The sequence below is a fragment of the Temnothorax nylanderi genome, unplaced genomic scaffold (genome assembly GCF_030848795.1).
Source record: "Temnothorax nylanderi isolate EJ_2023f unplaced genomic scaffold, tnyl_v1.0 TNYL_tig0588_pilon, whole genome shotgun sequence".
Taxonomy (NCBI): Eukaryota; Metazoa; Arthropoda; class Insecta; order Hymenoptera; family Formicidae; genus Temnothorax; species Temnothorax nylanderi.
In genome coordinates this window covers 16,796-34,818 of record NW_027249650.1, presented here as the reverse complement: position 1 = coordinate 34,818, position 18,023 = coordinate 16,796, and the positions used below count along the sequence as shown (strand labels likewise).

Here is an 18,023-nt window from a genome sequence, read left to right as displayed (position 1 = left end):
GGAAGAGTCGCTTATCGGGGTTTCGCGGCGCCATTCGGTTATGGCGTCGCGCGTTACAAAGGCGAGTGCCGATGACAGGCAGCTAGATTTTATAAACACTAGACGGCATAAGCGCAGCAACGCGACTCAATTTCTCTGGGTATCGACAAACGTCGATGACAGAATTTATAAACGAATATCATCTCGCACTGCAGATGGTCGAGCATCGATGGTCGACGTAGGTACTCGACCATAAATTTTAGGCGACTTAACCGTCTCGCGCAGCAACGCGACTCAATTTCTATGGGTGATATTGTTTCTCTGCAGTGTATGCACACCATGCACTAAAACAGAAGAAACGATACGCGATGCTCTAGTTGGAACGAGAGGAAAAGGCGATAGAAAAAAGTATATAAGGAAGAAGGAAGCGAGTCAAAATCACAGTCTGTGATTTGAAAGTCTACGCGTCGGTATATCGATTGGAAAAAAAGTATAGCGGTTATTTTGCATTTTTTGTGCCGAGTATTCAATACAGAGGAATATTTTTTACGATAAAGAAGATGACAATAATTTCGATATGGATGTAGACGAGGATCGCGCGTTAACGGACGACAGTGACTATTTCAGTGATGAAGACGACGATCATGAAGAAGTCATCGATAGAATGGTGCTGCCTTGGGAAATCGTTGCACAAAATTTACGTAGGAAACGCTGCGTAATTTATTTTTATTATTCAACGGGTGGTGCACTTGCACTATGTGCTCCATGCATGGATGTTCTATCGGACCTTGGCGATTACATGTACGCTCGTCGAAAACACTTCGTTGAGTTTCGCGGAATGATGGATACCCGGTGTTGTTCAAGATGTCATGAAACATTGTACATGATATTTCCGTGTAATATGTGCCCAATTTGCACACGAGATGGACAATAATTTCGATATGGATGTAGACGAGGATCGCGCGTTAACGGACGACAGTGATTATTTGAGTGATGAAGACGACGATCATAAAGAAGTCATCGATAAATTAGTGCCGCGTCCCGAATATTTGGCGTTGGATAGACGTACGAAGTGTTGCGCGATTTATTTTTATTTTATATATATTGTTCAGATAACCTGTGTTATTCGTGCATGATCACTGTACCAGACACTGGTGAGCACATACGTGAATATCGAGAGCATGTAACCGAACCGTACGAGGTAATGAATGGTCGATTTTGTGGAGATTGTCGCACTCCATTGTTCCAAATATATCCATGCAAAATGTGCTCGATTTGCATGAAGTGATAAAAAAACATTATCGCGAGTGGGGCATTATAAATGTGCGCAACATGGAATGGCCAAGTGAAGAAGAGAAATCTGACGATGATTTAATAAACGATGTCGCCAATGTTCTGCGTGAAGAAGATCGAGGAGTGAAATTGACGGATGTGACATCACCGGTGCAGTTTCTTCGCGATCGCGAACTAGGTATACGCGAAACTGATCGACGCAGCGTTAAACAAAGAGTCGCTATCGACTATATTAATTATCCTTATGAATGGGATTCGGATAACGTGAGACGGAAATTGTATCGGCGGCTGCGGGACGAGGCAAAAAAACGTGAAGCTCGTGAAGCTCGTGATAATTCTTATTTTTATGATTTTTACATTAAACCTGACTTTGATTCGGAGTATCAGGAGTATCGCTATTGGGCGAATAAAGTTATTACTGATATGCTCATGCTCACTGATACTATGCTCATTCAAATTCGCACAGGCATTGGGAAGTGCGTCGAATTGGCGGTGATGAAAAACATGAACAGACAGAGATCAATTTTACATATCTCTAATAAGATAATAGGTCCTAATCATACATCGATTCAAAGAGCTCTTGACCGTGAACTTAATGATTTTAACCCTTAAATGCCACACCTCTCAAGAATCTCGTAAATGACACATGGGGTCTAAAAGACCCCAGCATGAAAAATGTCTCCTTACTTATTGATTTTTTGATATTTAGTTATGAAAATTATTTTCAATGTTGTTCAAGGCTTAGAAAAGAGAATAAAATGCTTATATTGTTAAAATTTCAATTTCAACATAGTATAAAAAATTAAGATCGCCAACAGTTAAAATGTTGGCTCGAAAATAAAAAAAATAAAAAATAATAAATAAATAAATATGAGCTCCATATTTGGCGGGAACATTTGAAAATATATCATTCTAAATGGTCTGGGGTCCGCTGGACCCCGGGTGGCATTTAAGGGTTAATGATTGGCACTTTGATGTCCCCTTCTTCAGTCTTTATAATTTTATGCTTAAACATTATTCCATTCTATATTTCTGTCGACGTTGTCCAACGTGTAAGCGAGTCACGTGCAAGTGCTCCATCGAAGAATGTGACGTGATCTAAAAAATAGTGTGAAAAAGACAGTATTAAAAAACATGGAACATATCGATAAAACGGAACGCAACCTGTTGGAACAATTCGACCAAATCGCTACCTTGGGCGAATATCTTGCATGGGCACAGCGATGCGAGGAGTTTATCGAGCAGCTCGAAGAAGACTGTCGTTCCAAACATCCGCGGCTCTCAATCCGCGAAACAAACAATCCGGGACACAGACAATCTTTAGTGGCAAGAATCGCGTGACTCGAAGGTGTGAAGACTCTATTACAGAGACGGTTCGTACATATCGGTGGTGAGTACGCGGCGGGCAGTAGTAGCGGTAACGAAAACGTGGAAAGACTCGTCTGGCGAGAGATCGATGCCGCGTTCGAAAGCCGTGTATTGACCGGTGCAGTGATAAATACAAATTACATCGAACCGCAAAAATTTCTCGAAGATGCTGAAGTCATCGTGCTCGATCATGTGCAAAATGTCATGCAAAGACACGCAAGTGTAAAGATAAACACTGTGTTCAACGGTGAGTTTGTGACGGGTGACAAACGTGCGAACAAAAGTATCAGCACGAGAAACTGCGAACTCTTTCGTTCGTCCGATCGGTCCGATCTGCGCGAGTGGTACAAGCTACACGTTATCGAGCCCACATTAGCGAAACTCGAAGAGTTTCAGGAACGCGACAGCGGGTGGGCGTTATCGCGTATACTCAATTTGACAGTGAACGTGAACAAGTACAATCCTTTGCGCGCGGGATGTTACATCAATTTACCGAAAAAAATTAAATTGAAAAAAGCTGTGATCAACGTGCAATCTATGGATAATGCGTGCTTCGCGTGGTCAGTGGTCGCCGCGCTGTATCCTGCCAAGGATCATACATATCGGGAATCCTCGTACCCTCATTACGCAAAAATATTAAAATTACAAGACATTGAGTTTCCAATGACTTTGAAACAGATTAAACAGTTTGAAGAACGCAACGATATATCCGTCAATGTGTATACCATCGAGGGAGAGAAGACGCCAACCGTTCTCCCGATACGGCTCACCGACCGGAAGAGAGAAAAGCACGTAAATCTGCTGTACGTGCAGGACCAGCGAGACGACAACGTGGGACATTTCGCGTGGATAAAAAATCTATCCCGCCTCGTGAGCTCGCAATTGAGCAGGCACGATGGTCGGAAATACTTTTGCGATCGGTGAGTACCTATACTTGTTTTAATAAAAATTATAGAATATTTTATTTTTTATTTAATAATTTACAAAAATTGTGTTTTTCTTTTTGCAGATGTTTGCACTATTTCTACACGAGCGAGAAATTGGAAACCCACACCGTCGACTGTCGGCAGATGAACGACTGCGCGATCAAGTTACCGAGTGATAACGACAAGTGGTTGGCCTTTAAGAATCACAGCAGGAAGGAACGACTTCCATATGTCGTATACGCCGACCTGGAATGTACCCTCGAGAAGACGGATGCGGATCCGACAACGTCCACGTTCAAGTCTCAACATCATCAGGTATTTAGCATAGGATACTACGTGCGGTGCTCGTACGACGACTTGTTATCCGCGTATCGATTTCGTCGCGATAAGGATTGCGTCGCGTGGTTCGCCGAGGAACTAAGACGTTTAGCACACGACGTAAAGAACATCTTGTCCGCTAATATACCCATGGCGGATTTCACGCGAGACGAGTGGGAAAAGTTTAACAGCGCAACGCACTGTCACGTGTGCGAAAAACCGTTCGAGCCAGACGACGTGCGAGTACGCGATCACTGTCACTTGACTGGCAATTATCGAGGTCCCGCGCATTCTAATTGTAACTTGAATTATAAAAATTCTCACTTTATCCCAGTAATATTTCATAATTTAGCGGGTTATGATTCTCATTTTATAATAAAGACAATAGCTACCGCGTACGAAGGACGTGTAGACTTACTCCCAATTACCAAAGAAAAATACATTTCGTTTACGAAGAACGTTAAAAGCACTGAGGATAAAGACAAAAAAAATTGCATCAAATTAAGATTCATTGACTCATACAAATTTCTCACCGCAAGTCTCGAAAAATTAGCATCATATCTCAGCAAGGATAAACTGCAAATATTACAACGCGAATTTTGTGAATTATCCGCAGAAAATTTTGATTTGCTGACGCGAAAAGGTGTATTTCCGTACGAGTACATTGACTGCGTCGAAAAGTTGGAGGACTTGTGTTTACCATCGCGCGACTCGTTTTACAGTTCATTGACAGGTGACACCGTATCCGAGAGCGATTACGAGCACGCCGTTAACGTCTGGCAGCGGTTCTCCGTTCGAACCTTGGGCGAATACAGCGATTTATATCTAAAGATCGATGTCTTGTTATTGGCCGACGTGTTTGAAAATTTTCGCGATAGCTGCGTCGCGAGTTATGGACTCGATCCGGCGTATTATTACACTCTACCAGGTTTTACGTGGGACGCTATGTTGAAGCATACGCACATAAATTTCGAACTGCTCACGGACATTGATATGGTCATGTTCATCGAACGCGGTATTCGCAGAGGTTTGAGTCAATGTTCAAACAGATACGCACAAGCCAATAACAGGTACATACAATCTTATGATTCGTCGAAACCAACGTCATACCTGATGTATTTCGATGTAAACAACTTGTACGGCTGGGCGATGTGTCGACCATTGCCATACGCAGATTTTCGATGGATCGAAGACGTAATCGATTTTAATGTTATGGATGTCGCGTTGGATTCGCCCACGGGTTACATTCTCGAAGTCGACATAGAGTATCCGCAGAATAAACACGACGCGCACGCCGACCTACCGTTCTGTCCAACGCGTGATAAACCGCCAGGCAAACGGCAGGAAAAACTTCTCGCAACATTATATGATAAGAAGCGTTATGTCATACACTACCGCAACCTACAGCAATGCACGCGCCACGGTCTTCGCGTCACAAAAATTCATCGCGTATTACAATTCTCTCAATCTCCATGGCTCCGCGCTTACATCGAACTTAATACAAAATTTAGAACACTGGCCAAAAACGATTTCGAGAAAAATTTATATAAATTGATGAACAACGCGGTATTCGGGAAAACGATGGAGAACGTTCGAAATCACGTTGATGTAAAATTGTTAACAAAATGGAACGGTAGATACGGCGCGGAGGCACTGATCTCGAAACCAAATTTTCACAGACAGTCTGATATATCACGTAAAGGCGAGGATGTGTACATGAACATGAAACGGGATATCGCTAAATTCGACACGAGCGATTACGCGATCGACAACGCGTACGGTATACCGCTCGAGAACAAGAAAGTGCCGGGCTTGATGAAAGACGAAAACAACGGTGCTTAGAGCTTAGAGCAAAGATGTACGCCTTGCGAGTGGACGGTAAGAAAGATACGAAAAAGGCTAAAGGTGTTAAGAGTAACGTCGTAGCCAGGTCGATAACGTTCGACGATTACACGCGGTGTCTGCGAGACGAAATTGAAATGACGCGACAGCAGGCTTGCATAAGATCGGAAAAGCACGAGGTGTACACCGTGAACGAAACGAAAATCGCTCTGAGTCCGTATGACGATAAGCGATACATTATACCCGATTCGACCGATACGTTACCGTGGGGACATTATCGAATACCTTTGTAACGTATGTATTGTATGTATAAAATATAATGTATGCAATGTATGTAATAGTATAACGTATGTAATAGTATAACATATGTAATAGTATAACGTATGTAGTAGTATATGTATGTAATAGTATAACGTATGTAACGTATGTATTGTATGTAACGTATGTATTGTATGTATAAAACATAATGTATGCAATGTATGTAATAGTATAACGTATGTAACGTATGAATGTATGTAGTATAACGTATGTAATAGTATAACGTAACCTATGTATGTTGTACGTATGTCGTACGTATGTATGTCGTACGCATGTATGTCATATAACGTATGAATGTATGTAGTATAACGTAACGTATGTATGTCGTACGTATGTCGTACGTATGTATGTCGTATAATGTATGAATGTATGAATGTATGTAGTATAACGTAACGTATTGTGAGTATTATATTACAGTATTGGAAAGAATATTAATAAATAAATATATTGCACATACTTTATTTGTATTTCATATTTCAAACACTTTACATATGTATTACATATTGCATATTTTTATGTTAAAAAATAAAAAAGTTTGCACGAATTAAATAACATTTTCCTTATGTATCCATGAATTGTGCGATCCATCGAATCCCAGCCATTTAACGTAAACCTCGTCGCCCCTCCTGCGCAGTACTTTCTCCACGAGATACACGTCCGGATAAGTCGCGCGATGCAACTCATGTTCGTAGAACCCTCCAGCGACGGATTTTCCACGATAGTCCTCGAGTAGATAGGTTACGGGATTGGTACGCTGCACTTTAACGATCTTAAACACCTCGGTGGTCCAATTCGGCGTGTAACCCTTTTCGAAAATCGTCTTGTATTTGCTAACGCGTACCGAGTCGCCCGCTTTGAACTTTGCCAGACCTGCGATTTTTATCGCGTTGTACACCGTAGCCAAGAGTTTTTCGGCTTTCGCGGGGGTAACGTCGACGGGCCGCATGCCGATGGTTCGATGCTTGCGCGCGTTGTAATCCGATACGAGTCGCGGCAAGGCGTCGACCCATTTGTAATTTCCATTGAGCGTAAACATCTTCCACATGTCGTTCTTGAGCGTGCGATTGAATCGCTCGACGACCGACGCCTTCAATACCGAATACGTGGAATAATGATTGATGCTGTGTTTCCTCACGAGACGTTGCACGTCGGTGTTGTAAAATTTCTTCCCCATATCGGTTTGTAGGTTACTAGGGCACCTCCCGCTGCGTCGAATGATCTCAGCGATAGCGTTAGCTGTTTCGCTTCCGCCTTTACCCTTGAGTGGCATGGCCCACGCGTGCTTGCTCAACACATCGATAACGGTAAGTATGTAGTGGTAGCCTCCGTTGAAACGTGAGTACGGACGCATCTCGACGATGTCAGCCTGCCACAGGTCATCGTACCCTCGCACTATGACGTGTCTTCGGGGAAAATTTCTTCTCGCCGGAGCGTGCAGTTCCTCGACGAGTCGTTGCTTTTCGATATTTTTACGTCCATCGGATTTTAGCGATGTCATGTTTTTGTTGCCGTTTATAATTGCTCGTTAGCCGTTTTTTAGCCGTTCCTGAGTCGTTTATTTCCGTTTGTTAACCGTTTATTTCCATTCGTCGTCGTCGTCGTCGACGTTCTTTAACCGTTTGTAGCCTTTCCTGTCTCTGCGTATTTCGCAGCTGTTTCTAAACCGCTCGTAATCGTTTTTAAGCTGTTTTTGAACCGTTCGACAACCGTCCGACAACCGTTCTTGAACCGTTAGACAGCCGTCCGACAACCGTTCTCGAATCGTTCGTTTTCGTTCGTCGCCGTCGTCAATTAACCGTTGCTTCTCTTCACTCGCCGGCTTTCGATAGTCGTTTCTGCTGAACCGTTTGTCCATTGTTGTTCGTTGTCGCGTCTGATTCAACGATAGTCGAATGGCGAAGCTTGTTTATCGTAGTCCGTAACGCTTGCAGATCCTTCTCGAACGCAGTCAGCTTCTCGTCTGATTCTTTTCGTTGATTGCTCAACATTTTAAAGAATTGATCAACGTATAGTTTATTAACCGCGTCATCGTCAGCCTCTGGTTGCGCCACGCGACGAATCTTCCGCGACCTTGCGTCAAAGTCCATAACGGTGCGACACAGAGCGTTATCGCGCACGAAATTTCTCATTAATCCGCTCCATCGATGGTACGGTTCCGCCCCGTCTCTTCCGAGCGATATGCCAAACTTGTTGATCGGCATTTCAATGCTGATTGAATGGTTCACCGACGCATGGTTTAATTTATAATAAGCCCGGCTTCGCGAAGTTCCTCGATGATCGACATGATCTCGTTGTCGTGAGCATTGTTGCCAGCGTGGCGCGAAGCGTCGAGCAATCTGTGACGATCCACCAGCTCGTTGGGGTTGTCCCAGTGCACGTAGTCGATCTTATTGTCGGTTAGCGTCATCGCGCGAGGCATGGATAATCCCTTTCCAGATTTTTTCTTTCTGGATTCGATAGATATCAACGGTGCGATTACATATCTATACTTGTATCCCCTGTTGCCCAGTAATGGAGCGTGCGCATTGTGTTTGCGTTTATGAGCACTCGTCTCCAACAGGATGCTCTTGTACGTTTGCTTATCGTCCTCCGTGTAGATGTCGTCATTGGGATGATTCTTGAAGATCAATTCGTAAAGACTAGGTGTGCCGATATATCGTACGCCGCCGATAATTATGTTATCCGCCTTGTCCACGTCAAAACGTTTGTTGCCGAGCATCATTCCATCGTTGTCGAAATAAACGCCGTACACGTAGTCTATAACCTTTTGATTGTCGTTCAAAGCAGTTTCGATGTACTTTTGGCCCAACGGACCCAAGTGATCTCGCTTTGATTCTTCAAATATTTCTCGACCCTCCGCTGTCTGCAACTGCTTTCGAACGGACGTCTCAAGATTACTTGTGTTCATGCTTTCGAAAACATCATCATCATCATCATCATCATCATCGCTCGCGAGTGATTCGGAACTTGTACGTTGTACGGTACGCGTCGCCGCGGACGGTGTAGAGGTTATCAGTGCAGGTACATTTAGTGGAGCAACTTTCGATCGTTTCGATTTAAGAAATTTAAGCGGCGTCGATCCGAAGCGATTCGACCAGGAGCTATCTCGTCTCCTCTTTCTCGACATTGCATCCTCCTTCTCCTCCTCCTCTTCGCGCTATTGATCGGGTAACGTTTCCATCCCCGCGTCAGCGACGCTTTCCGGCTCCTCCTTCTTCACCGCGATCGAGTTGTCGACGATCTTTTGCAGCGGTCCGATGAGGGGCTTAAAGTGCGTGTCCAACTCAATGTCCTTCTCGATCTTACCGGTCTTCAAAGCGCGAAGTTTCTTGCGAATCGAATCACTCGTTTTCGCAATCTCTTTCCCAATCTTTTCGCGTTCGCAAATATTCTCGCTCCCGTTGATTGCGGCCATCGCGGGGAAAACAAACCAAAGTGTCGATCTCTATAACGCTAACGTTTCACCTCCGACGAGGTATCGGCAACGACTGATCGCTTTTGCGGTATCGCGAACACGTTAAATCCTTTTCTGTATCGGCCGTTCGAAAGCGCGCTGTCCTTGTCTATTACTACGAATCCGTAGTTGCATTGCCAACAATCGTGACACAACGAGCAAAATTCGTCGTACGGCATGTCGGTATTTACGTGATCGTTGTACACGTGTTTCAAATTGGTACCATCCTGTTTGAACAGGATCAGCAGGATCGCGTTGTCGCGTATCAGATGTTTAGGTATTCTCGCGTACGTCTGACAGAGATAGAAGGAGTCAACGCTCGAGTGCCTCCCCATTGAGAAATACTCTCTCACCGCGTCTTGCTTATCGCACGCCACGTCATCGAAGACGAAGATCGAGTTTGGACGCGCGTCGCTCGGTGGAATGACGTCATTGTTATTGGAGAACGTAAAGTAGCCGATTTCGTCGATCGATGTCAACAAATTCTCCAAATATCGATATTTCGGCTGTTGCAACGATTTCGAGTATACGTACACGTTTTCGAAACGTACGCCGTGCGGACTTTCCAACATGCTTATCAAAACGTTGGTTTTACCGCAATTCGAGGGGCCGCAAATGATCGCGCGTATAGTAGTCGGTAACATCGTACCGTGCTTGCGTTTCTCCGCGTTGCCCCTCATCGACCGTAATCTGTCGTCGCAAATGGTCACGCGAATTGCCAACGGTTGTCGCACGAATCTCATTTTTTCCACACTGCCGACTTTCTGGCTGACTCGAACGCCTATTTATAGGCGAGCGGAACCGCGAATCGCTCAGTAGCAAAGATGTTCGTCCTACTGTCGAGACCTTCCGATATTCGCGGCTTGAGCGCCGAACAGCTGCAATTTGTGCCGAAAGCCGTTCTGTTGCAAACGTGCGGTGATCACGTCCACTGCGTGTGGGACAAGCTTCCGGAACATATAAAGGCGGATTTAGAGGTACAGACCTATCGTCGCTGTTACGAACATTACAATCAACCGTGGCAGCGAACGCACCTCGACGGTCCCGCGCCAATGATAAAGGATTGCGGCGAATGTCAACGAAAAAAATTGGTAGAGGCCTGTTAAATCGCGCGATAAACGCACTTCCGATCGAATTGCATATTCCCGGCTATCAATTTTGTGGCCCGGGCACTCATTTAGAAGAACGATTGGCGAGAGGCGATCAAGGTATTAATCCATTAGACGCGGCGTGTCGCGAGCACGACATAGCTTATTCGCGTAGCAACGATCTCGCCGAGAGACACGCGGCGGACGAGATACTCGCTGCGGAAGCGCGAAAACGCATTACCGCGAAAGATTCGACTCTCGGAGAGAGAGCTGCCGCTACAGCCGTCTGGGTGGCCATGAAGGCTAAGACAAAGCTCGGAATGGGCTTGAAAACAAAGAAGACGAAGAAGAAGAAGAAGAAGAGAGTATCAAACAGGCGAATACTTTCGGTGGCAAAACGAGGCGGCGTATTGCCGATTCTACCGTTGTTGGGAGTTCTCAGCTCGTTGGTCGATGGAGCGGCGAGAGTCGTAAAGGCCGTGAACGATAACAAAGCCGCGCAGCGTCAGCTGGAAGAATTGAAACGTCACAATCGCGCCATGAAAGGTCATGGACTTTATCTCGCTCCGTACAAACGCGGGCAAGGAGTGGCATCGAAGAAGAAAAAAAAGTCGCGGAGATACTGAAAATTCCCAAGGGCGTAACAACCAACGTACAACTACAAAAACTGGCAAAGCGTATGCACCTTCCATATTTTAGAGGTATTTTCATGCGTACTGCCTTACCAACAGAGGGAGTGTGTCGAAACGAGAGTGGTATCGTGAATTTGGATAACGCCGAGAGACCGGGTACTCACTGGGTGGCGTACGCGAAGAGGGGAGATCGAGCCATATATTTCGACAGTTTTGGCAATCTTCGACCGCCGAGGGAATTGGTGCTATATTTAAAGAACAACGTGACGAAGATAGAGTACAATCACATGCCTTTTCAACGATACGATCAGAGCAATTGCGGACAACTGTGTCTACGCTTTCTACAGACGGTTGACGATCAATTTAAAGACGACCGTCGCGCTGTTTGAACTCAGTATTCATTCAAACATGTCGCTGACATTCACGCTCACCGGCAAGAGTAGCGTCCTCGCGGTAAGCTACTTTCCCGCCGTGGATTTGAGCGATGGCGATTACGAGCTCGGCCTGACAAATTTTGAAACCTATTACACGATACCGAACGTGAATTCTTCGAACAATAAATTCTACTTTGACGACAAGGAAATTACCATTCCCGAAGGATCGTACAAATTGCGTGATATAAACACGTATCTAAGACGCGTCATTTTACGGGATCAATCCAATAATGTCGCGAGAAAGCAACACGTCGGCGAAGATGAAGACTATCCGTTGATTATTCGTGCCAACAACAATACGATGAAGAGCGAGATCAAGTGCGCTTTCAGAGTAAACTTTAACAAACCGAACAACATTGGATCGCTGCTGGGATTTTCAACGAATCGCGTGCTGGAGCCGCGACAATGGTACGAATCGGACGTACCGATAAATATCATTAGCGTAAACATCATTCGCGTAGAGTGTAACGTGACCGCGGGCGCGTACAGCAACGACAAGTACGTGCACACGATACACGAGTTTTCACCGAGCGTGCCACCAGGATATAAGATATCGGAAACGCCGGCACAGATCATTTACCTGCCAATCACCGTAAGGAGCATTACGGACCTAACGATTCGCGTTGTGGATCAGGACAATCGATTGATTGATTTTCGAGGAGAAGAGATCACCGTCAGATTGCACGTACGACTGCGACAGCGATAACGCGCGCGAGTGTACGGACGACATATGAGATGCTCGTACTGAACGACTCGGAGCACGCAAGAGATAAGAATATCTTTACGGCAGCGGTCGACGATATCACCCGATCAACATTCGGTGGAGCTAAAAAAGAGACGAGAAAGAAGCTCACCGCATCGAACGTTGAATTTCTACGATCTTTGGGATTCGCGGTGCGAAATATCTGAGGAAGCATGGTCAATATCCTTAACATTGGAGGTGAACCGATCTTTGACGACAGTGTCGTCAAGATTGAAACACACGCGTACAGTCCGTACGCCAATACGACGTTTAGACACAGCGACGAGATAAGAATACCCATACAACAACAAGATTTATACACGTTGCCGTGCGAAAGCTTTCTCTACGTCGAAGGAAGATTGGTGGTAAAAAAAAAGGAGTAACGAGTCTATGACAGCGTTTGTAACTAATTGCGTGGCGTTCATGTTCGATGAAATTCGATACGAGCTCAACGGCGTGGAGATTGATCGCAGCAGAAACGTTGGAATAACCAGTACTCTCAAGAACTATGTATCGATAACGTACGACAAGGCGGAGATGTTGCGGAATGCTGGATGGGACATTTCACCTACCCGCTCGGAAGAATATTTCAATTTTTGCGTTCCGCTCTACACATTGTTAGGCTTTTGCGAGGATTACAAACGCGTGATTGTTAACGCTCGTCACGAATTAATTTTGATACGAGCGCGTAACGATAACAATTGCATTATAGGAAATCCGGCGACTGAGCCGGAAATCGAATTGTTCAAAGTACAATAGCGAATGCCTCACGTTACGTTAAACGAGGTCAATAAACTGTCCATGTTACGGGCCTTGGGAAGCGGACGATATCTTAGTGTCAGTTTTCGTTCGTGGGATCTGTAAGAGTACCCCCTGCTGCAGAGCACGACCAAGCATTTGTGGGCCGTCAAGACTGCGACTCAGTTAGAGAAACCGCGATACGTTATCTTTGCGCTGCAGACCGGTCGCAAAAATATCATGGCTCAAAATATTGGCTATTTCAATCACTGTAACTTGACCAATATCAAGCTTTATCTAAACTCTGAATCTTATCCATACGATGACTTAAATCTAGATTTTGAAAAAAATCGATACGCCCTTCTTTATGATATGTATGCGCGTTTTCGTAAAGCTTATTACGGATACGATCGCTACAATACGTTTCTCAATTTGACTACATTCCTGACGCTTGGACCTTTCGTCATCATCGATTGCTCCCGACAAAACGAGTCCGTCAAGAGCGCCACCGTGGATGTGCGAATAGAATTTGACTGTAAAGAGAACGTGCCTGCAAATACTACCGCCTATTGTCTCATCTTGCATGACCGCGTAATCGAATACTGTCCGTTGTCAAACGTAGTGCGCAAACTCACGTAAATTGTAATGTCGGTAAAAATTTCGATATAAGAGAGACAGATGTATCGCGATGTGATACAGTACGGATCGTTCCTTCGTTGCATCATGATCGCGCCAACGTTCGTCGATCTGCAAGGATTCATCGTCGGGATGAAATTTGTCGTAAAGGAGGTAGCGGTGCTGAGAAACAGGACTGTTCTGGCGCATCACATCTTTACATGCCCCATGCCATGGAGTCTCCTTACAAAATTCGACAAGTCATGTGCTTCCTGGTTGATTCACAATCACCATGGATTACGATGGGAAGACGGAAACGTGCCGTACAGCATGGTGAAACGTTTAATTACATCGGCCGTGCTCGGTGAGCACGAGGACGACGACGATGACGACGAGATGCCGACTCTCGTGTACGTCAAGGGATGCCAGAAACGAGAATGGCTGGTGGATCTGCTTGAGAATAAAGCGAGAAAAAACTTAACCATCGAGACTTTGGATGCGGATTACGAAGATATCGAATCTTTAAATAATCTAGATGTTACCAATACTGTGCGATGTGGAAAACATGTTAAGAATTGCGCATTGCAAAATGTATTAAAAATATTTAACTGGTGGTCGCGACGCCAGAGAGATGTAATTTTTTTTAAATAAAAAAATATAAATTTTACAATGTTTAATTTCCTTTTCCCTTTCCCATTAGTCGATAGTGTAAAAAATTAAAGAATAAGTAGGTATACGTGACGAATTCTAACTCGAGAGCTTCGAGGGGGGGTATCAGGTTTAGACGAACATGTCTGAACATGTTTCACGGTTGATGTCATGTGGAGAGGGGGGTATACGTCTTAATACAGAAAAAATCCTACCTTAGTCCCCTCTCCTAAATTTCAGAGCTCTGATTGCGCGTTACAGAAACATTAATTTCCCCCCTCCTTCATCATAGTTTTTTGGAAGTTGCCGCGTATACTCGATTAATTTTATACGATTAGTCTCGTATCGGCTGCTTGTGTGAACGGTCCGCTTCTCATAACCGAGAGAAAGAATGTATTCCGTTGAAGGAAGCAACGGCGGCAGTAGACGTATGAATTATTATGTACCAATTCCCGAAGTTGAAACTCCAACGTGTGAAAACAAGTAAGTTTTGTTTAATTTATAGAGCTATATATTTTTATATCTTTTTGCGAATTGTCTTATTTTGAAAGTAATCTCATTATTTTTTTTCTACAGCATCTCGTTGGAGCGTCGCGCGGTTCGTATACTAGGCAGACGATACGCATTGACATCAACGGCTTATAAATATTTGGATATTGGAATTAGCGTGGGACCTGTGTCCTCTGTGGAACTACTTCTCGGTGATAACCGAGGAAATCAGATGGTGTTGGCTCATACGACGTGGACAGCGCTAATTGAAAGACGTGCGGATATCGAACGACTCCTGCAGTCAACCGCACCTTCATCAATGTTGATTCGAGATCTGCGTATAGAACTCGTAAAAATACGCGATGCGAATGTTGTAAAACTTACGTTGCATAATAATTCCATGTATATGAAATCATCGACTGTATTCTTCTTGTTCGCACTAGAACATTGCGTCGAGAATGTGTATTTTCAACTATGCCAAAATGTTCATGGCGTAAGTGAAAAATTTAAACAATTTGTAATCATTTTACGAAGAAATTGTATAACCGATAAATGTGATGCAGCAAGAATCTTGCGCGACGTTTTTGATAAAAATTCGATTATTGATTGCGAATTATTAGCTTATGCTTTAGACAATATTGTATACGATGCGACACATGAGAAATAAATTAACGTTTATATGATAAAAAGTTCATTATCTTTCAATTCTCCCAATTATTTATTATAAAGAAAAGAAACGTGAACGAGGAGACGCGAGAGAGAACGCGAACGAAGAGATGCGAACGAGAGAGAACGCGAGCGAAGGGACGCGAGCGAAGGGACGCGAGCGACAGAGAACGCGCCTATGTATTTTTGCCCGCCATTGTAGTGCGAGACATATTTCATCTTTATTTCTTTTCGTCGTAAGAGGCTGTCCGATTTTAAACTGTTACCATATTGTTTTCTCTGGTGACATCTTACCTCCGCTTCGTTTTGCAACCTTCGTTAAATTCAGTCTCGTCGAGTCCCCGAGCAGTTCGGACGTGTTTCATGAAAATTTCGCAAAAGTTAGTGATTTCTTTTTGAACAAATTTTGTTGTTATTTTTAAATTATTTGCATATTGAAAATTACAATTATGGCCGAACGTGTGGAAAGAATAGAAGACCATATCGAAATTACTTATCCAACTGCAGGAGTAAGTTTACATAATTGTATATTTAAAATATTTTTTAATAATTTTTAAATATTTAAAATAATCAATCTTTTTTTTTCATATCGAAAAGACGTTATATATATTGCCAGTCAGGTCGATTTAAATTACTTTAATTGTTATTCTTTTTTTGTTACAGTGGATATGGGTAGGCAACTTGCCCGTAGTTGAAATAGAAGTAAATAATATGGTGAGGATTCGGATCCCTCGCAATCCGGTACGTAAGAAAATATTCATAAATTTTACATTTTTTTAAATTTTTGTTTATTCTGTTTTCAGCGCGTTATATACATGCATGAGATAAATATACGAGGATTCGTAAATTTGGCGCGCCAGCGTTGGGTGCGTTGGTTTAGGACGGATGACCAGGAAAACAACGCTGTATTCTGGGAAACTTCCGGGGACGTCGATATTTTCGGATTACGTCGTTTATTCGATATGGAGGCCTTTGAAGAGGAAGAAGAAGAACACTGGTAAATTACTATTTCGTATAGTAGCGTTCGCTTCGCTTATTTCTTTCCGACGCGTCGTATTCGGCGGACGATGCGATACTGATGCTTTGGGGGGACACATCGGTATAAGTAGAAAAGTTCTTACTTATATTGCGCGGTGTGTGGTGTGGTGTGGGGATTTACACAGTCCTCTACTTCCTTTGGTTGGTACGGTGATCGAAAATCCGAACGCCGCCGTCGTCGTAATCGTCCGAATCGCTCGCCGGTGCCAGTAAATCGCCGACGCGTACGATTCGATCGAGAAGATCGCGCAACTGCTGCAACAGTTCGGTCTTAGGGCAGACGATATTCAGAGTGACCGATCTCGTGCGTTAGCGTGTAATGCAGGGAGTGCGTATCCGAGGGATTTTTACTTACGTAAATGTGCCACGGCTCGTCCCCGTCGACGTGCATCTCGGAGACGAACCCCGCTTCGTCCGTCGGGAAAGATGCGTGGGCGAGCACGCCACCGGGGCCGTCGAATTTATCCGAGCAATTTGGGCCGTTTACCTTGATATTCGTGTTACCGTGACGTAGGTGTCGCCAAGATATTATAATGTCAGGATTCGTTTCGGAGCGTTCAAACGTCAATGCCGAATGCTGCGACCACAAGTCGAACGCGGCCCGCGCGGTGTTCAACTCGCTCGCGGTGGCTACGAAAAAATCCCACGTCAGGTGCGTTTTCGGCCATTTGGATAGACTCGTTCTGTGCTTCAGGATATCTCGGAAACCACATTGTGGTTTACGCATCAATTGCAGCGTTTCGTTGTCAAGCGTTCCATTGACAGGCAAACCGTAGTATTTCTGAAATTCTTTGATGGCGTTACAAAGAACGTCGTTTCGTCTCTGAGCCGGAAACGCGTCCACACCTTTGGTCAGATATCCGTATTTCTGCAGGTAATTGATCGTAAGCGCGTAATTCTCGTCGGTGGGATTGATGCACTTCACAGCGATAAAATATGCGGTTAACGCGATTACGCGCGCGAGCCACATCGTCGAGAGTGAGAGAGAGAAATGGCAGGACGGCGACGACCAACGGTGCGTTGCTGTATGAGCGCGATCGCGACGAGCGGTCCGGATGTAAACGTTTACGCGGGGATGCTCGTTACCGATAGCGCGGACAGGTGGCAGCGGGAGTCTCGGGGTGGAAAAAAATTGCGTCGACGCTTCCGGCGGATGAGTCGGGTTTGATAAAATGCATTTTTTCCTGGATGCAAAAATGCTATTATTATTATATTTTTTACCACAATATCCTTCCTTTGTTGCACATCCTCGATATATAAAGAACTCGAGGCTAGACTTGGATGTAGTCTATCCACAGTCTTACGGGAAAGCGACGCGAACTATTTTAAACGCGTAATGGATAAAGTTAATGAGTTAAAAGGAGTGTGCGATCTGATGCAAACTCACGCCACGTCCCTGGCTGGGGCTACGGACGAGTTGCACGAGGCGATGCTG

At 44.4% G+C, this 18,023-nt stretch overlaps 3 protein-coding genes across 3 annotated transcripts in view; 2 read left to right on the top strand and 1 right to left on the bottom strand.

Moving 5' to 3' along the window:
- LOC139784131 (uncharacterized) overlaps positions 1-15,551 on the top strand; it is a 48,266-nt gene extending 32,715 nt beyond the window's left edge. The window contains exon 3 of the mRNA XM_071723297.1: positions 14,972-15,551. Within this exon, the coding sequence (XP_071579398.1) occupies positions 14,972-15,551 (580 nt within the window). The remainder of the gene's footprint in view (positions 1-14,971) is intronic.
- LOC139784130 (uncharacterized) lies at positions 2,620-3,718 on the top strand. The gene has a single exon (XM_071723296.1). It carries the CDS (start codon positions 2,845-2,847, stop codon positions 3,562-3,564), a length of 720 nt encoding a protein of 239 aa, XP_071579397.1. The 5' UTR covers positions 2,620-2,844; the 3' UTR covers positions 3,565-3,718.
- A 1,308-nt stretch (positions 15,552-16,859) lies between the features above and the next one.
- On the bottom strand, positions 16,860-17,558 carry LOC139784124 (stromelysin-1-like). The gene has a single exon (XM_071723290.1). The coding sequence runs from the start codon at positions 17,556-17,558 to the stop codon at positions 16,860-16,862; it is 699 nt and encodes a 232-aa protein (XP_071579391.1).
- Positions 17,559-18,023: the final 465 nt, after the last annotated feature.